The following is a 13,955-nucleotide window of genomic DNA, read 5'->3' as shown; positions in this document are numbered from 1 at the left end:
CCAACTAGAAACTGAAGGTAATGGTTTAAATGTTTATTCTGACTAGAAACTGAAGGTAATGGTTTAAATGTTTATTCCGACTAGAAACTGAAGGTAATGGTTTAAATGTTTATTCCGACTAGAAACTGAAGATAATGGTTTAAATGTTTATTCCACTAGAAACTGAAGGTAATGGTTTAAATGTTTATTCTGACTAGAAACTGAAGGTAATGGTTTAAATGTTTATTCCAACTAGAAACTGAAGGTAATGGTTTAAATGTTTATTCCAACTAGTAACTGAAGGTAATGGTTTAAATGTTTATTCCAACTAGAAACTGAAGGTAATGGTTTAAATGTTTATTCTGACTAGAAACTGAAGGTAATGGTTTAAATGTTTATTCCGACTAGAAACTGAAGGTAATGGTTTAAATGTTTATTCCGACTAGAAACTGAAGGTAATGGTTTAAATGTTTATTCCGACTAGAAACTGAAGGTAATGGTTTAAATGTTTATTCCGACTAGAAACTGAAGGTAATGGTTTAAATGTTTATTCCGACTAGAAACTGAAGGTAATGGTTTAAATGTTTATTCCGACTAGAAACTGCAGGTAATGGTTTAAATGTTTATTATAACTAGAAACTGAAGGTAATGGTTTAAATGTTTATTCCGACTAGAAACTGAAGGTAATGGTTTAAATGTTTATTCCACTAGAAACTGAAGGTAATGGTTTAAATGTTTATTCCACTAGAAACTGAAGGTAATGGTTTAAATGTTTATTCCGACTAGAAACTGCAGGTAATGGTTTAAATGTTTATTATAACTAGAAACTGAAGGTAATGGTTTAAATGTTTATTCTGACTAGAAACTGAAGGTAATGGTTTAAATGTTTATTCTGACTAGAAACTGAAGGCAATGGTTTAAATGTTTATTCCACTAGAAACTGAAGGTAATGGTTTAAATGTTTATTCCGACTAGAAACTGAAGGTAATGGTTTAAATGTTTATTCTGACTAGAAACTGAAGGCAATGGTTTAAATGTTTATTCCGACTAGAAACTGAAGGTAATGGTTTAAATGTTTATTCTGACTAGAAACTGAAGGCAATGGTTTAAATGTTTATTCCACTAGAAACTGAAGGTAATGGTTTAAATGTTTATTCCACTAGAAACTGAAGGTAATGGTTTAAATGTTTATTACAACTAGAAACTGAAGGTAATGGTTTAAATGTTTATTATAACTAGAAACTGAAGGTAATGGTTTAAATGTTTATTCCACTAGAAACTGAAGGTAATGGTTTAAATGTTTATTCTGACTAGAAACTGAAGGCAATGGTTTAAATGTTTATTACGACTAGAAGCTGAAGGTAATGGTTTACATGAACAGTGATGGAAATAATAGAATGCGTTCTGCTTATGATGCAGTGTTCAAACTTCAAGTTATTGATTATGCTGAAGCAAATAACTGTGCTGCAACATGCTGCAAATTTTGTGTACACATGAAAGAAGTACGGAAATGGAAGAAAAGCAAAGAGGCATTAGAAAAGATGCCAAGAACAAAGGAGGCACATCAGACTGGGATCGCTTTATTGCCTGAATTGGAGAAAGAACTTGGCGATTTTATTAGTGAACGTCAACAAAATGGATGCAATATCACAAAAGTTGCAATTAATCTGCGTGTGATGCAAATGGCGAAAGACAACAAATTCACTTAAATTTTTTCCATCATTGACATTTTATGAATGCATTTAGAATATGATGTATGAATCAATCAGGTTTTATTGTCTAAAGATTACTATTTTCAAAATTTTATCATATATAATGTGTACAAAACAGTGTATAACTATCATTATATACACCTTCCATTACAGCTAGTGTCTTATGCAAGTGTAATTAAGATGTAGCTGTTAGCCTAGTAGGTACTTCTGTACCCTTTAGACTTGAGAAACCCAAGAGACTTAAATGTAGTTGTCAATAAAGAAATTTTGTCTATAGTATTTAATAAACATGTCTATAATAATAAAAAAAACATGTACAGCTGTCAGTAATGTATGTCTATAGTTTTACAAAAACATGTACAGCTGTCAGTAATGTATGTCTAAAGTTTTACAAAAACATGTACAGCTGTCAGTAAAGTATGTCTAGAGTTTTACAAAAACATGTACAGCTGTCAATCAAGAAGTATGTCTATAGTTTTTAATAAACATGTCTAAAGCAAACAAGATTTCAAAAAATGCAAATTAGTTATGAATAAACTGCAAGCACTTACCTTCATATAGGAATCGGATGACAATAGTACAAAGCTAACTAGTGCATAGCTCAATGAAAATGCAATTGTGGTTTTCTTCACAAGCCAAACTAGTGGCCTCAGTGTTGTAGAGTCATTAATATTTCTTAAAATGTGCAGCTTGTGGGAGAACTTGATGAACTAAAAAGAAATGCAAAAATGACTGTGAATGATATATCTGTGAAATATACATGGTACATTATGAAAAAAGTATGTCATATCAAACCAACTTACTATCTTATCGTCTCGATTATAATCCCTGAACATTAAACATTAAAGGTCATGTCTTCAATGAGTATTTGTTTATAGGCTAACAATAATTACTGTAACAAAGCAACTTCAGGCACTTAAAAAATGCAAAGGCACTAAGTGAAGTTGGCAAAGATAAAATTTTGATTAAATGTTTCTGACACTGGTAAAATTTTAGGAAAAGTTTAGACAGATGTACAGGAATTACAACATCTAAAAACTGTACAACATGTGTAACTAAACTGCAGATATCTTCTATTGTCTCATTCAATTCAAAGATTGCAACAAAATTAAATTATTTGTAATGTTTTGCTATTCAATCAAACTTATAGAATTAATGAGAGTACCTTGAAGTACTGGTTGAAAAGAATACCCAGGAATTTAAGATAATACCTTTTCTTCAGTGATGACAATATTTTCAAATTAGCTGCTTGTTGGATAAAATAAATGTCAGAATGGCACCATTTTCATCTGCAACCAACTAAACATCCTAAGTAATCTACTAGTTAAAAACCCCTTCCACGACAAGAGATTCAAGATGACCACTGGGGCAGCCATCACTATTATCAATCAGAATGAACCAGACATCCGGAGAAAATAAGTCGTTTGTGACAACCCCATGCTGATATGACCATCCGATCTGGAGGATCAGTCATAAGATTTTCAAGATGACCACTGAGGTGGCTATAATGGACATTTAATTGGCACCATTTTTATCGAGGACCAACTAAACATCATGTCTTCTGGTGAAAGCTCCATGTCAATACGACTTTCTATTCATAAGAAGTAGTTATAAGATTTTTAAGATGGCTTCAATTGTAGCACACTGGATATTAGACCAGCATCATTTAGGACCAACAAGACGCCATAAGAAGAGTTCCAGTCATTTTCATTCAGAGAGGTGCATTTCTGATGTGAAATCATGGATGACATGTAACAAGCTGCAGATAAATGATGATAAAACTGAGGCCATTCTGATTACAACACAAATATTTTCTCATTCACATCCTTTACCTCAAACAATAAATATCAGCAACAACAACATTAAATTCACACAATCAGTATGAAACCTAGGTGTTACTCTGGACAGTACTCTCACATTGCACCAACATGTCATGAACATATGCAAGGCTGCATATCTTGAGCTGAGACGCATCAGCTCCATTCGCAAATATCTTTCAGTTGATACCACTAAAACACTTGTGTGTTCATTAGTACTTTCAAGACTGGATTATTGTAACTCAATTCTGTCTGGTTCATCTCACTATCTACTTCAAAAACTTCAAAACACAGCTGCTCGGATCATACTTAGAGTACCACAATCAGAGCACACCTCCCCGCTGCTCTGTACCCTACATTGGCTATCCATTCGATCCAGAATCAAACACAAAATTTGTTCTCTGTGCTACGTTTCACTGACGGACTCTAGTCCAACATACCTATCCGACCTCACCCATGTGTACACACCAGCAAGATACTTACGCCCCTCTTCTGACAATCGTATACTCATTATTCCCACTATGAAAACAAAGTCCCATGGACAGCATTCTATTGCATACCAGGGCCCAGCAATGTGGAATGAATTGCAAACTGAACTTAGCCACAAAGACACAGTGATTACATTCAAGAATGCTCTCAAAACTCACTTATTTCATCTGCAAGAACAAACTTAAAGACCTAACAATGTTTCCTATCTTAAATATTCCCAGCATGTTTTTTCTATGTTTTCTAATTTCACGGTGTTCGTGTTTGTAATCATATCATTATACAGTAGTCCCCCTCTTATAAGGCCACCCCTATTGCAGCAGGGAAGTGGCTTTATAATGAGGGTGGCCTTTCTAGAGGGGAATGACAAATGTGAATAGTAAATACATATGAAGAAAGTCACAAGTACATTTAATTCTAAAACATTTAATATTTTCATTTAAAAACCACATGCATGTTGTGAAATAAATGTAAAACAAACCGTTTCATCATTTTCAAAAGAATGCTATGAATAACCATTGATATCGTTTTAAAACTGTCTTTATAATTATGTTACCGATCACATCATTTGTCACTTTGTTGGTAACAGTCTAAAAAACGAACCAGTCTCGTCACAATTAAAATGATCCTTGCTGTCATATCCCCTGCATATATTGTTTAGTCTTTTGTTCCAATCATCGACAACTTCATTATTATCATCAGCTGATTCTCCACTAAGGACTGAACACTTAATATTGTGTCGCACTTGAAATCTGTACAACCATCCATTACTTGCAGTAAAGTCGTCATATCCCAATTCAACTGACAAAATTGTTGCTCATTCTTGTAATTGAAATCAGAATACAAACATCTCCTGGCTCAAACAATCTTCCTTTCTCCATCCATTTCACCTTCCCACTTCTGCAGAATTGTTTCCTTATCTTCAACGATATTGTTTATCAGAATCTTTCCGACATCAGTTTTCTGCAAGGATCCTCGACCCCCCCCACCCCGGTCAGATGAATTACTTTTACTTTCTCCTCTAAACTGAGAATTTTTCTTTTCCTCAATGACATGTTGATCTTTTTGCAGTAAGTTATTCATATTGCGAACTACAATACTGAAGGAAGTGATCTTGTCACGTGATTCGTTAGTCACAGTCTGGTACCCTATTGTTTTTATACATTTCTTTACACTGAGAGAAGCCAAAATGGCTTTGATATGTACCATTAACGTCACACAGATTTTACCTCGTGGCCGTTACGATGTTATTTTGACAATTATTGTCAGCTGTAATAGTCACTAATTATCAAAGTGAACAAGCTCAACTAAGGGAAGCCATAAAGGCTATCAAACCATTTTCCTGCTGACTTGGGTATTGTACATCGATACTGCCACTTCTCAGCTGTTACTACTGTTCAATAATTGTAATCTTAACAATTATCAAAGTGACTAAACCAGACATCTTATGATTTCACAGCAGTAAGGCTAATTAGATTACATGTACTTACCCTTTTGTATGGATTAAAATTTGAGTCTTTCTCGTCTTTATGGAATAAATGTGGCTTCTCATGAGGCGTAAATGATATAATATTAACCTTAGTGGTACATGTACTTTAGTTCAACATTTCTTTCAGTAACGAAAACCTGACATTGGGAAACAGAAATTGGTTTACTTAACACACATTATGAATAAAATACTGGTTCAGGATACATATTAAAATAAAATGCGGCCACTTGTGAGGGATAAATTTTATATTATTGCACTAATATGCTGGCCGCATCAGCCGGGTGGCCTTTCGTGAGGGGTACTTTTGAACACAAACTCGTTGGTGCCAACAGATTCTGGCCGTAAGGAGCGGGTGGCATGGGGGCCATTCAAGAGGGGGACTACTGTATATGATTTTTTACCTTATAGGTGTTGTCTAATGTTGTAAAGCGCTTAGAGCTTCTGAAGATTAGGTGCTATACAAAGTCCTCATTATTATTATTATTATTGTTATTATTATTATTATTATTACAACATGACTTTCTGTTTAGGGGAGTACCAAAAATAAAATTTTAAAGTCATTAACAATGACAGCCATACTGGGAATCAGATTGTCATCATTTTCATTTCGGACAAACTAGACTTCATAAAAGTCTTTCAATAAAAACGCTATGTTGATATGACCATCCATTCTGAAGAAGTAGCTACAAGCTGTTCAAGATGGCCAATGTGGTGGCCATACTGGATATGGACCATCCCGTAAATTCAAATGGTCTATGACCAGGGGAACTAAAAACATATTAATAAGATAAATGTAGTGCTTACCTCTGCCAAAGAGTTGCTAACAAGGAATTCTTGGAAGAAATTCATATAATATCCTGAGTGTATACCATGCCAGACAGCCAGGTAAGACAATGTAATTATCTGTGATAGCTGCTTGTTTCCAAGAAAGCGTAATCTCTTGAACACATACCTGCAAATGTACAATTTTGATATTGCTGACATTATATATACATCCCTGGGGATCTGTGATTACGTAGACTCCTCCTGAACAGCATTCTCTACAGTGAAATTTCTGACAACTGGACAACACAGATGTTAAGTCCTTTTTTCAGAGGGTTTGACTTTCAAGAGGAATGCCTACACAAAGAGGGCATGTTATCAAAATGAAATTAATATTATTGCAAACTTATACATTTTTTAATTACAAAGTCAGCACATCATATGATTAAAAAAAACAACAACATATGGCGCAGAAAACTAAATCCAATACACATATATATCAATAGTATGATGCACTCAGAAAATACTGTACATTAAAATAACAAAAGACAAATTAATGCAGATATATATAAATTAGTATCAATTGTACAACTAATTTACGAAAGCATTCAATGAAGTCATGGTCTTAAGAAATATTGATCAAACAATGTCTGCTTTTGCCAATCAAGTTAATGAACTATGGTTTTCTCCATCATTGTTTTTTACTTTTGTAAACTAATGAAATAACACTCATCTTTGTGAATTGTCAAGTTCTTAAGGTGGTGAAGGAGACCTAACACATTCCAGTTAGACCTGCTGTAAGAATTTCAACTACATTTTCTTCATTTCTCACTGTCAGGATTTTCAACATTAACACTGACACGATTCCACCATGCCTAGGCAGTCCCATTTACTTAAATCATCTTCGGTAAGTTCACCTGTATCAATATCTGATATAACAAGTGCTGAACTTTGACTTTATTTCCCTCACTAAATATGTCATCATATGCACAGTAATTCTTTGCACAAAAAAACCCAACATTTTTTAAATAAATCTGAGTAACAATGATTCAGAAATTTTTATCTCCATGAAAGCAATGCAATTTATTAGGTTTGATTTGGTTTGATGCATTATGACACAACAACACTAGTAGGTTATTTAGTTCCAATGCAATTTGGAATCAAGTGCCTTGCCAAGGGACACACCACAGTAGCTGACTCAGACTGGTCCAATAGCGGGATTCAACCCCGCACACTTTCAGTTGTTGAGTCCCACACACTAACAACTGAGCCACTGCAGCTCTCTAACTGAATTTATTAGTACGTCTGTAATAGTCCATGAACTAGGTAGACAGACTATGAATTCCTCTTCCTCCAAGACTCTGTCTCTTCAGCATTTTGGGGAGTTTTAGAGTATGCCAAAGAAGAAAAAACATATTTAGATTGCACTAGCCCCATGCAGCCTATTTAGGGTAAAAAATGAGACAGTTGTGGAATGTGGTGACATTGCCCTTACTGGGATCCTTCCTTGCTGAAGCCATGTGTAGAACACACGGACAAGATATCTGGACATTTCCTCAGTCAATAATTACAAAAGCATTCAAATATTCCAACCCATCTGACAAAAAGAAAGTTTTAAAAATACTGTCAAACCTGTCTACAGCAAAAGGCAAAAGTGGCGTTGTAGACAGGTGTAATATACCATTATACATACTATGCCTTGCTTATCAAAGCAAAGAATTTTAATTTGCATACTTGAGTGGTTACTGCTGATAAGCTCCAGTGACCACAGATTACATGATATTTATAGAGGAAATTTTGTGAGGAGAAATTAGAATGGCTGTTGTGACCAGGTGACCTTAGGATAGGTTGGACTACCTAGTAAACGTTTTTACTCAAAATCAGTTTTTTCCCTTCAAATTGACATGTTTATATATTTGTTTGCAACGTTTTTCTTTATTAGACTACAAGGGAGATGCTTCTTGGAAATAATTTCAGACATTTTGCAAGTCTCTGTGTCATTTTAATGTAATGGTATTCAGCTGATCCTCTCAACTCTAAACTTTTATAACTATCTTGTCTGCTTTGGTTTTTGATGGCACTGGACTATATTTATTACAAGGAAATGAAAGCCAGATGTAGTTCTGTGTATTTACACATGTCATATCAACATTCTGCTTACCTTGCCATCCATTTGTTAGTGTTATGGTTGAATGAATCTACCAAATGATGTAAATCTGTGCATGTTTCATATTGGTAGAGCTTCATGTTGGTGCATCCATCCCATAATACATTTCCATTAATGTCTTTTCCATTATAGGATAAACCAATCAAAATGCAGCTTGCTTCCTGAAATAGAAACAGTACATATTTAGATAATTTCAGGTTTGTCATAAATATGTAGTCCTCAAGTGCAGCAAAATTTTCTAAGCCACACCATTTATCAAACGGTAAACAAACAATTCTAAGCCACACCATTTATCCAACGGTAAACAAACAATTCTGGTACTCAACATTTCATATGTTATGACATAAAAAGGCAACTAAATAGTATAGCTTCCCAGACTATTAATGATAAAAACTAGAAAAATGATAATGTAACTTGGAAGCTATGACCAAAATTATGCATCTAAAGTGCAATGTTCCAAGTCAAACAGGGGTCACAAGGACATAAAATTACCATAGTCTTCTTAACAGGGGTCACAAGGACATAAAATGACCGTAGTCTTCTTAACAGGTGACAAAAAGACGTAAAATGACCTTGGCCTGTCTCCAGCTCGTTCAAAATCTTTTTGGAAACAAAATTCTATGACAGATGGTATGTTAGATGACTATGAAGGATGTATACAATGCACCTCCTACCAGGCAAAATAATGGCATAAAGGGTTGAATATTCTCCTAAATGATAAAAGTTATCAGTGTGAAGGAAACTGGAACTTTCCCAGTCACATTATCCTGACACCAGGCCAACCAGTCCTAACACTAACCTCTTAATGCTGAGTGCCAAGCGAGGCAGCTGTTAGTACCATTTTTGTAAGTCTTTGGTATGACTCAGCCGGGATCGAACCCACAACCTCCCGCATCTGAGGCAGATGCTCTCACCAATAGGCCACCGGAGCGGTATTTTAGAGGCAATGGTAACGAAAATATCAAGCTGTGGCTTTAGTGCAAACAAAAGGCTTTTGCCACACAAAAATGAAATAAGAAGTAAGATAAACATTAAACTGTAGACATTTCTCAATAAACTTATAAGTAGTTTATACATGTAATCATTCATTCACACTGTGCTATAAGTCCTGAAGTCTTGAATTTACACAATCTGAAAGTACATGTCAGAATAAAAATTTCCACACCAAATGGACTCTACCATATTATAACCTTGATACTGGAGCCAATCACACATATCTGTTGTGTGACTGCAGTACAGAGAGCTGTGATTCATGTCAATCGCTTGAAAGTATATAATGATCTTGCACACTCTCTGACTGAACAGCCAGAATGAGATCATAGTGACCCACTGAATGCACCAGATGTGGAGAGAGAGCCCTCCAAGAAAGAGGATTCAACGGGATCCATGAATGGATTAGACCAGCCAGAACTCTTGAGAGAATCAATGCAAGAAATAGTAGCATGACTTTGAACTAATTTGTGGGAGTTCTTTTGCATCACTGCTTTCCAGGAGTGCAAATTCATACAAATTTTGCATGATAAGCAAACTTGCACAGCCTGGCATCAATACAAATTTACAATGATCACAAACTCATTCCCATTGATGGAAAGCATTGAACTTCCACAAGAATAAGTATTTATCGAGTGGTCAAGATCGCTGGAGAGTTTGGTTTGTGATTTGTGAACTCTATGTCCGCTTAAACAGTACAGAACTGATCACCATCAGTAAAATGTCTGCCTTCATGTAATCATCCAGCACCTCCATAATGGAAAGGAAACACAAACATGGAGAACTGGGATATATATAAACAAAATCTAAAACCTCTCCAAGACAACTTGAATAATGCAGAGTTTTACAGAGAAAAATGGACCTCTCTGCTGGCCAAGTGGTTAGAGTGTCTGCCTCGGATGCAGGAGGTTGTGGGTTCGAACCCTGGATGAGTCATACCAAAGACTTATAAAAATGGTACTAACTGCTGCATTGCTAGGCGCTCAGCATTGAGGTTAGTGTTAGGACTGGTCGGCCTGGTGTCAGGCTAATGTGAATAGGTGGGATATGATGCTACATGTCTGCAGCATGATGCCCCAGTGCTAGACATCGAAATAAACTGCCACAATGCAGACATCGTAGCGATATGACAGAAAAATTGTTAAAGCTACGTTAAAAATCGTAATCACACACACACATACAGAAAAAATGTCATTCCAAGATTGACAAAAAGCTAATATTTTAGTAAATTATTTCTCTGAAATTACTTGTTTGATGACACTGACATTAGGAATATATTCTTCACTATCTGTTGAATCCTGCAATTCCAGTAAGACGAAAATCTTGTCTTCATGTCTATAGACTATAAGCCAAAGGGAAGAAACTTGTACTAATTACCTCCCTTTTGCCCTTGTTGGGTGACAGCAGTTTAAAAGAAGCAATACATCAATGAGGATGCTCAGATGCAATGTGGGACCAGTAATGTGTGGTCTGGTAAGTATTCTCAGAGAAATATAAACTACTACAAACTGTCTTTCTTCTTCGAATACATTTCCCAATCATGTTAATGTTTGAAGAATTGATAAGAGTAATTTCTGCAAATCCAGTTAAAAGTTAAAACCAGAACGAGGAAATTGTGCCGACCACAAAAAGATCTGGTAGCCATCTTGATTACTGTCTCTGTAATACTAGATCTCAGAGATAAAACATTAAAGGGTTGACTGTGCATGCCAGGCAATGGCTTCTATTATATCTAATATTGAAACAACAGAACGTGGAGCTCGCCAAGACTGCTATAATTTCACAAATTTTTACAATGTGTATCTATCTGTTCCTGAGATAAGGTAAGTACTTGAGTGGAGAAAGCCAACATAAGCAACTATTGATTAATTATAGATAGTAATCAGTCCTTAGTTATGAAACCCAGTTGTGTCATTAACACAACAGAACCATCAGATCTGAATTGAAAATGGCTGGGGTTCCACTGAAAGGGCACGCAACTCACTCACCCTGTGCAGTGAGGTTAGCACTATCAGAAAGCATGTCTTGTAAGATAGCAGCTTCAAAGAGGCCCTGGCTATGGGTTCAAACTTCTCCGAGTTCAGTCAAGTTATAACCCATGAATGATTCCATGATGAGAGAGTGATTTAGGGCTCTTCAAATTCCAGCATATCTAACAGATCCTTGTTGTGATGTTATATTCACACCACCATGATGCCTTAATGTCAGAAATAATGGAGCAATATCCCTCACTAGTAATCTGAGTTACCACTTGTCATCGAAAAGCCACAGAAAATAGTTAGTCATCTAAGAGACTGAGGCATCCAAGGAGACAATGCTGTCCTTTTGACCAGTCCTGAATACCAACTGCTTCCCTTCATGGGCTTACAAAGTGGAGGGCCTTCTTGCATGTGAGATCCTCTCCATGACTGAAGGCTGGAACTCACTTTCCAAACATGGCTCTCCTGACAAGAGCCGGGCATGGAGAAGCCATTCCAGCCAGGAACAAAACCCCTGCAAGCAGATTGAGCAGAATGCTGGGATCTTTCTAGGGATGTCTATCACTATTTCAAGCAGACTGTTACTCATCACTTGTCCCATCTTAATTGGACTATGAGAATAACTTGCAGTTTGGATCCCTGCTTTTCTGAACTTAGCCTTAAATCCCATCTGCCCAAGCATCCACAGCCCACCCTTCTGTGTCTGAGAAAGGAGAGCTGAAGATGGGTAGTTTTTAAATTCACAGTATAACAAAGAAATATACAAATCCTTTGAAAGTTCATGGGATGAAGGGACCCCACCAGGTATGTGGCGAAAGGCATCTCATCAAATCATAAGTTGCAATACGCCATAAATTTAGTTCTGGGTGATCAATTAATCTCCATCTCAGTGTAGCCTGTACACTTACCATATATGCTCATTGCCCTCTTTTTTCTCTCTGCCAGATGAAAAATTGCTAATGATGTCAAATCAAGCATCAATGATGATGCTACCGCAATACCAAAACAGCTTGGAAATTGTGCAAACACTGTCAATTTACCTTATCGAACTCTCGGGTTGACATGTTTATCACCACAATGTTGCTATTTATGTGTGGAATGTCCACACAGTACATGTCCAAGTATGTGCAGAGCCAGCATGATGAAAAAGAAACTTGTATGAGCCAAGAAAAAAGCAGAAGAATACTCAAGGGCCAAGATTTCGTGTGAAACAAATCAGAGATTTTTTTTTTTTTCCAACTGCTTGAGGATGGAGGAATGTGTTCATCCTCACCATCAACATCTACAGAGGTTCTGACCATAGAGATCGTTATAATGGTGGGTCATTGGTCAGATGGTCAGACTGCTAGACCATGAAAGGGCTAGATTAGTTACACTGTTCCCCATAAATTCTCTATACATATAGATTATTGGACTGTGTGTGGCATGGCCTGTCGATACAACCGAGCTCCAGTAGTTATTTGGTATAAATAGCGGGCTGGACGACTGGTTGGTAAATGGAACAGAAGCAAGTGGCACAACAACTGATAGAGCATGTTGGAGAGGTTACTATCATATTCCAGATACTCAACTGACAGGCGAAATTGGGTATGCTGCAAAACTTGCGCCCAATAGGTTGCCCAAAACTGAATGAAACATCTCATCAAATCCAAGCCAGTACTGGAAAAATGCAATGAATGTAGGAACTATCATGAAGCAGATAACCAACTGCTTAAGTCGTGTTCTAAACAAATCTTCCCTTCTTTGACTCAAGTAATGCCTGGTATGGGTACAGCTATCTAAAGACACCCAATTCTCTTACTTTAGCTGGCCATACATGACTGTCCATAGCAACATGGATAAAAAAAATCTTAGGAGGGGGAGATGCCATCACAGTATCCTCCACCACACTATCCATAGATGAGGCTCTTGGATGGAGACTCGGAATGTTGCAATCCAATGACTTTGCCTTTCTTTCTCTCCTTTTTAATCTTCCCATGGCACCACAGACCAGGTTTCATCTTTTCCACATCAGCATAGGCTATGTTCCCTCTGATCACAAATTGCAAAATTGTAATCAGGCAAAGCAAGGCACATGTCATAACTGCCTTGCTGACTTTAAACTTTTTTGCATTTTCCACATTTCATCACCATTATATATGTATGGGTGCAAATTTCTGTCGATCTAAAAAATTAATTTGATTTATGGGGACAGGTGCATGTTAAATCGCTATAATGCAATGATTTTTAATGTCTGTCATGAGAGGAAGTGATTCTTAATTAAGCCTTCATTTATTTAACTGTCAGACACAGGGTTGTATCAAGGATTTGTTTAATGTGCGTACTTGCCCCCAATGAATCTGAAAAAAGAGGGGGCCAACATAGCCGTAAGTGGGGCCATCCAGCATTGTGTGAAAAACCCTCAATGTATTCAAAAGAGCAATTACAAGTATAATAAGTGCACTAAATGCATATCATGTCTTCTGTATATTATAGTATAACACTTAAAACTGAAATCAGAGTCTTATGCTTTCTAATAACAATATTCTATCTACACACTAACCATTAAAGAATCAAACCACAGACTGCAAACAG

The 13,955-nt window shown here is 36.3% G+C and overlaps 1 protein-coding gene across 1 annotated transcript in view; it reads right to left on the bottom strand.

Annotated features, from left to right (window-relative positions):
• Nucleotides 1–13,955, bottom strand: part of LOC149781301 (lysophospholipid acyltransferase 5-like) — a 56,883-nt gene that overhangs the window by 11,653 nt on the left and 31,275 nt on the right. Inside the window, exons 9-11 of the mRNA XM_089935389.1 lie at nucleotides 8,407–8,573; nucleotides 6,288–6,435; nucleotides 2,243–2,401 (exon numbers count right to left, since the gene is read on the bottom strand). Of these exons, the coding sequence (XP_089791515.1) occupies nucleotides 2,243–2,401; nucleotides 6,288–6,435; nucleotides 8,407–8,573 (474 nt within the window). The remainder of the gene's footprint in view (nucleotides 1–2,242; nucleotides 2,402–6,287; nucleotides 6,436–8,406; nucleotides 8,574–13,955) is intronic.

Source organism: Sinohyriopsis cumingii, chromosome 15 (assembly GCF_028554795.1).
Source record: "Sinohyriopsis cumingii isolate HCF-2022 chromosome 15, ASM2855479v2, whole genome shotgun sequence".
In the NCBI taxonomy this organism is placed as follows: domain Eukaryota; kingdom Metazoa; phylum Mollusca; class Bivalvia; order Unionida; family Unionidae; genus Sinohyriopsis; species Sinohyriopsis cumingii.
This window is presented reverse-complemented; position numbering and strand designations above follow the sequence as displayed.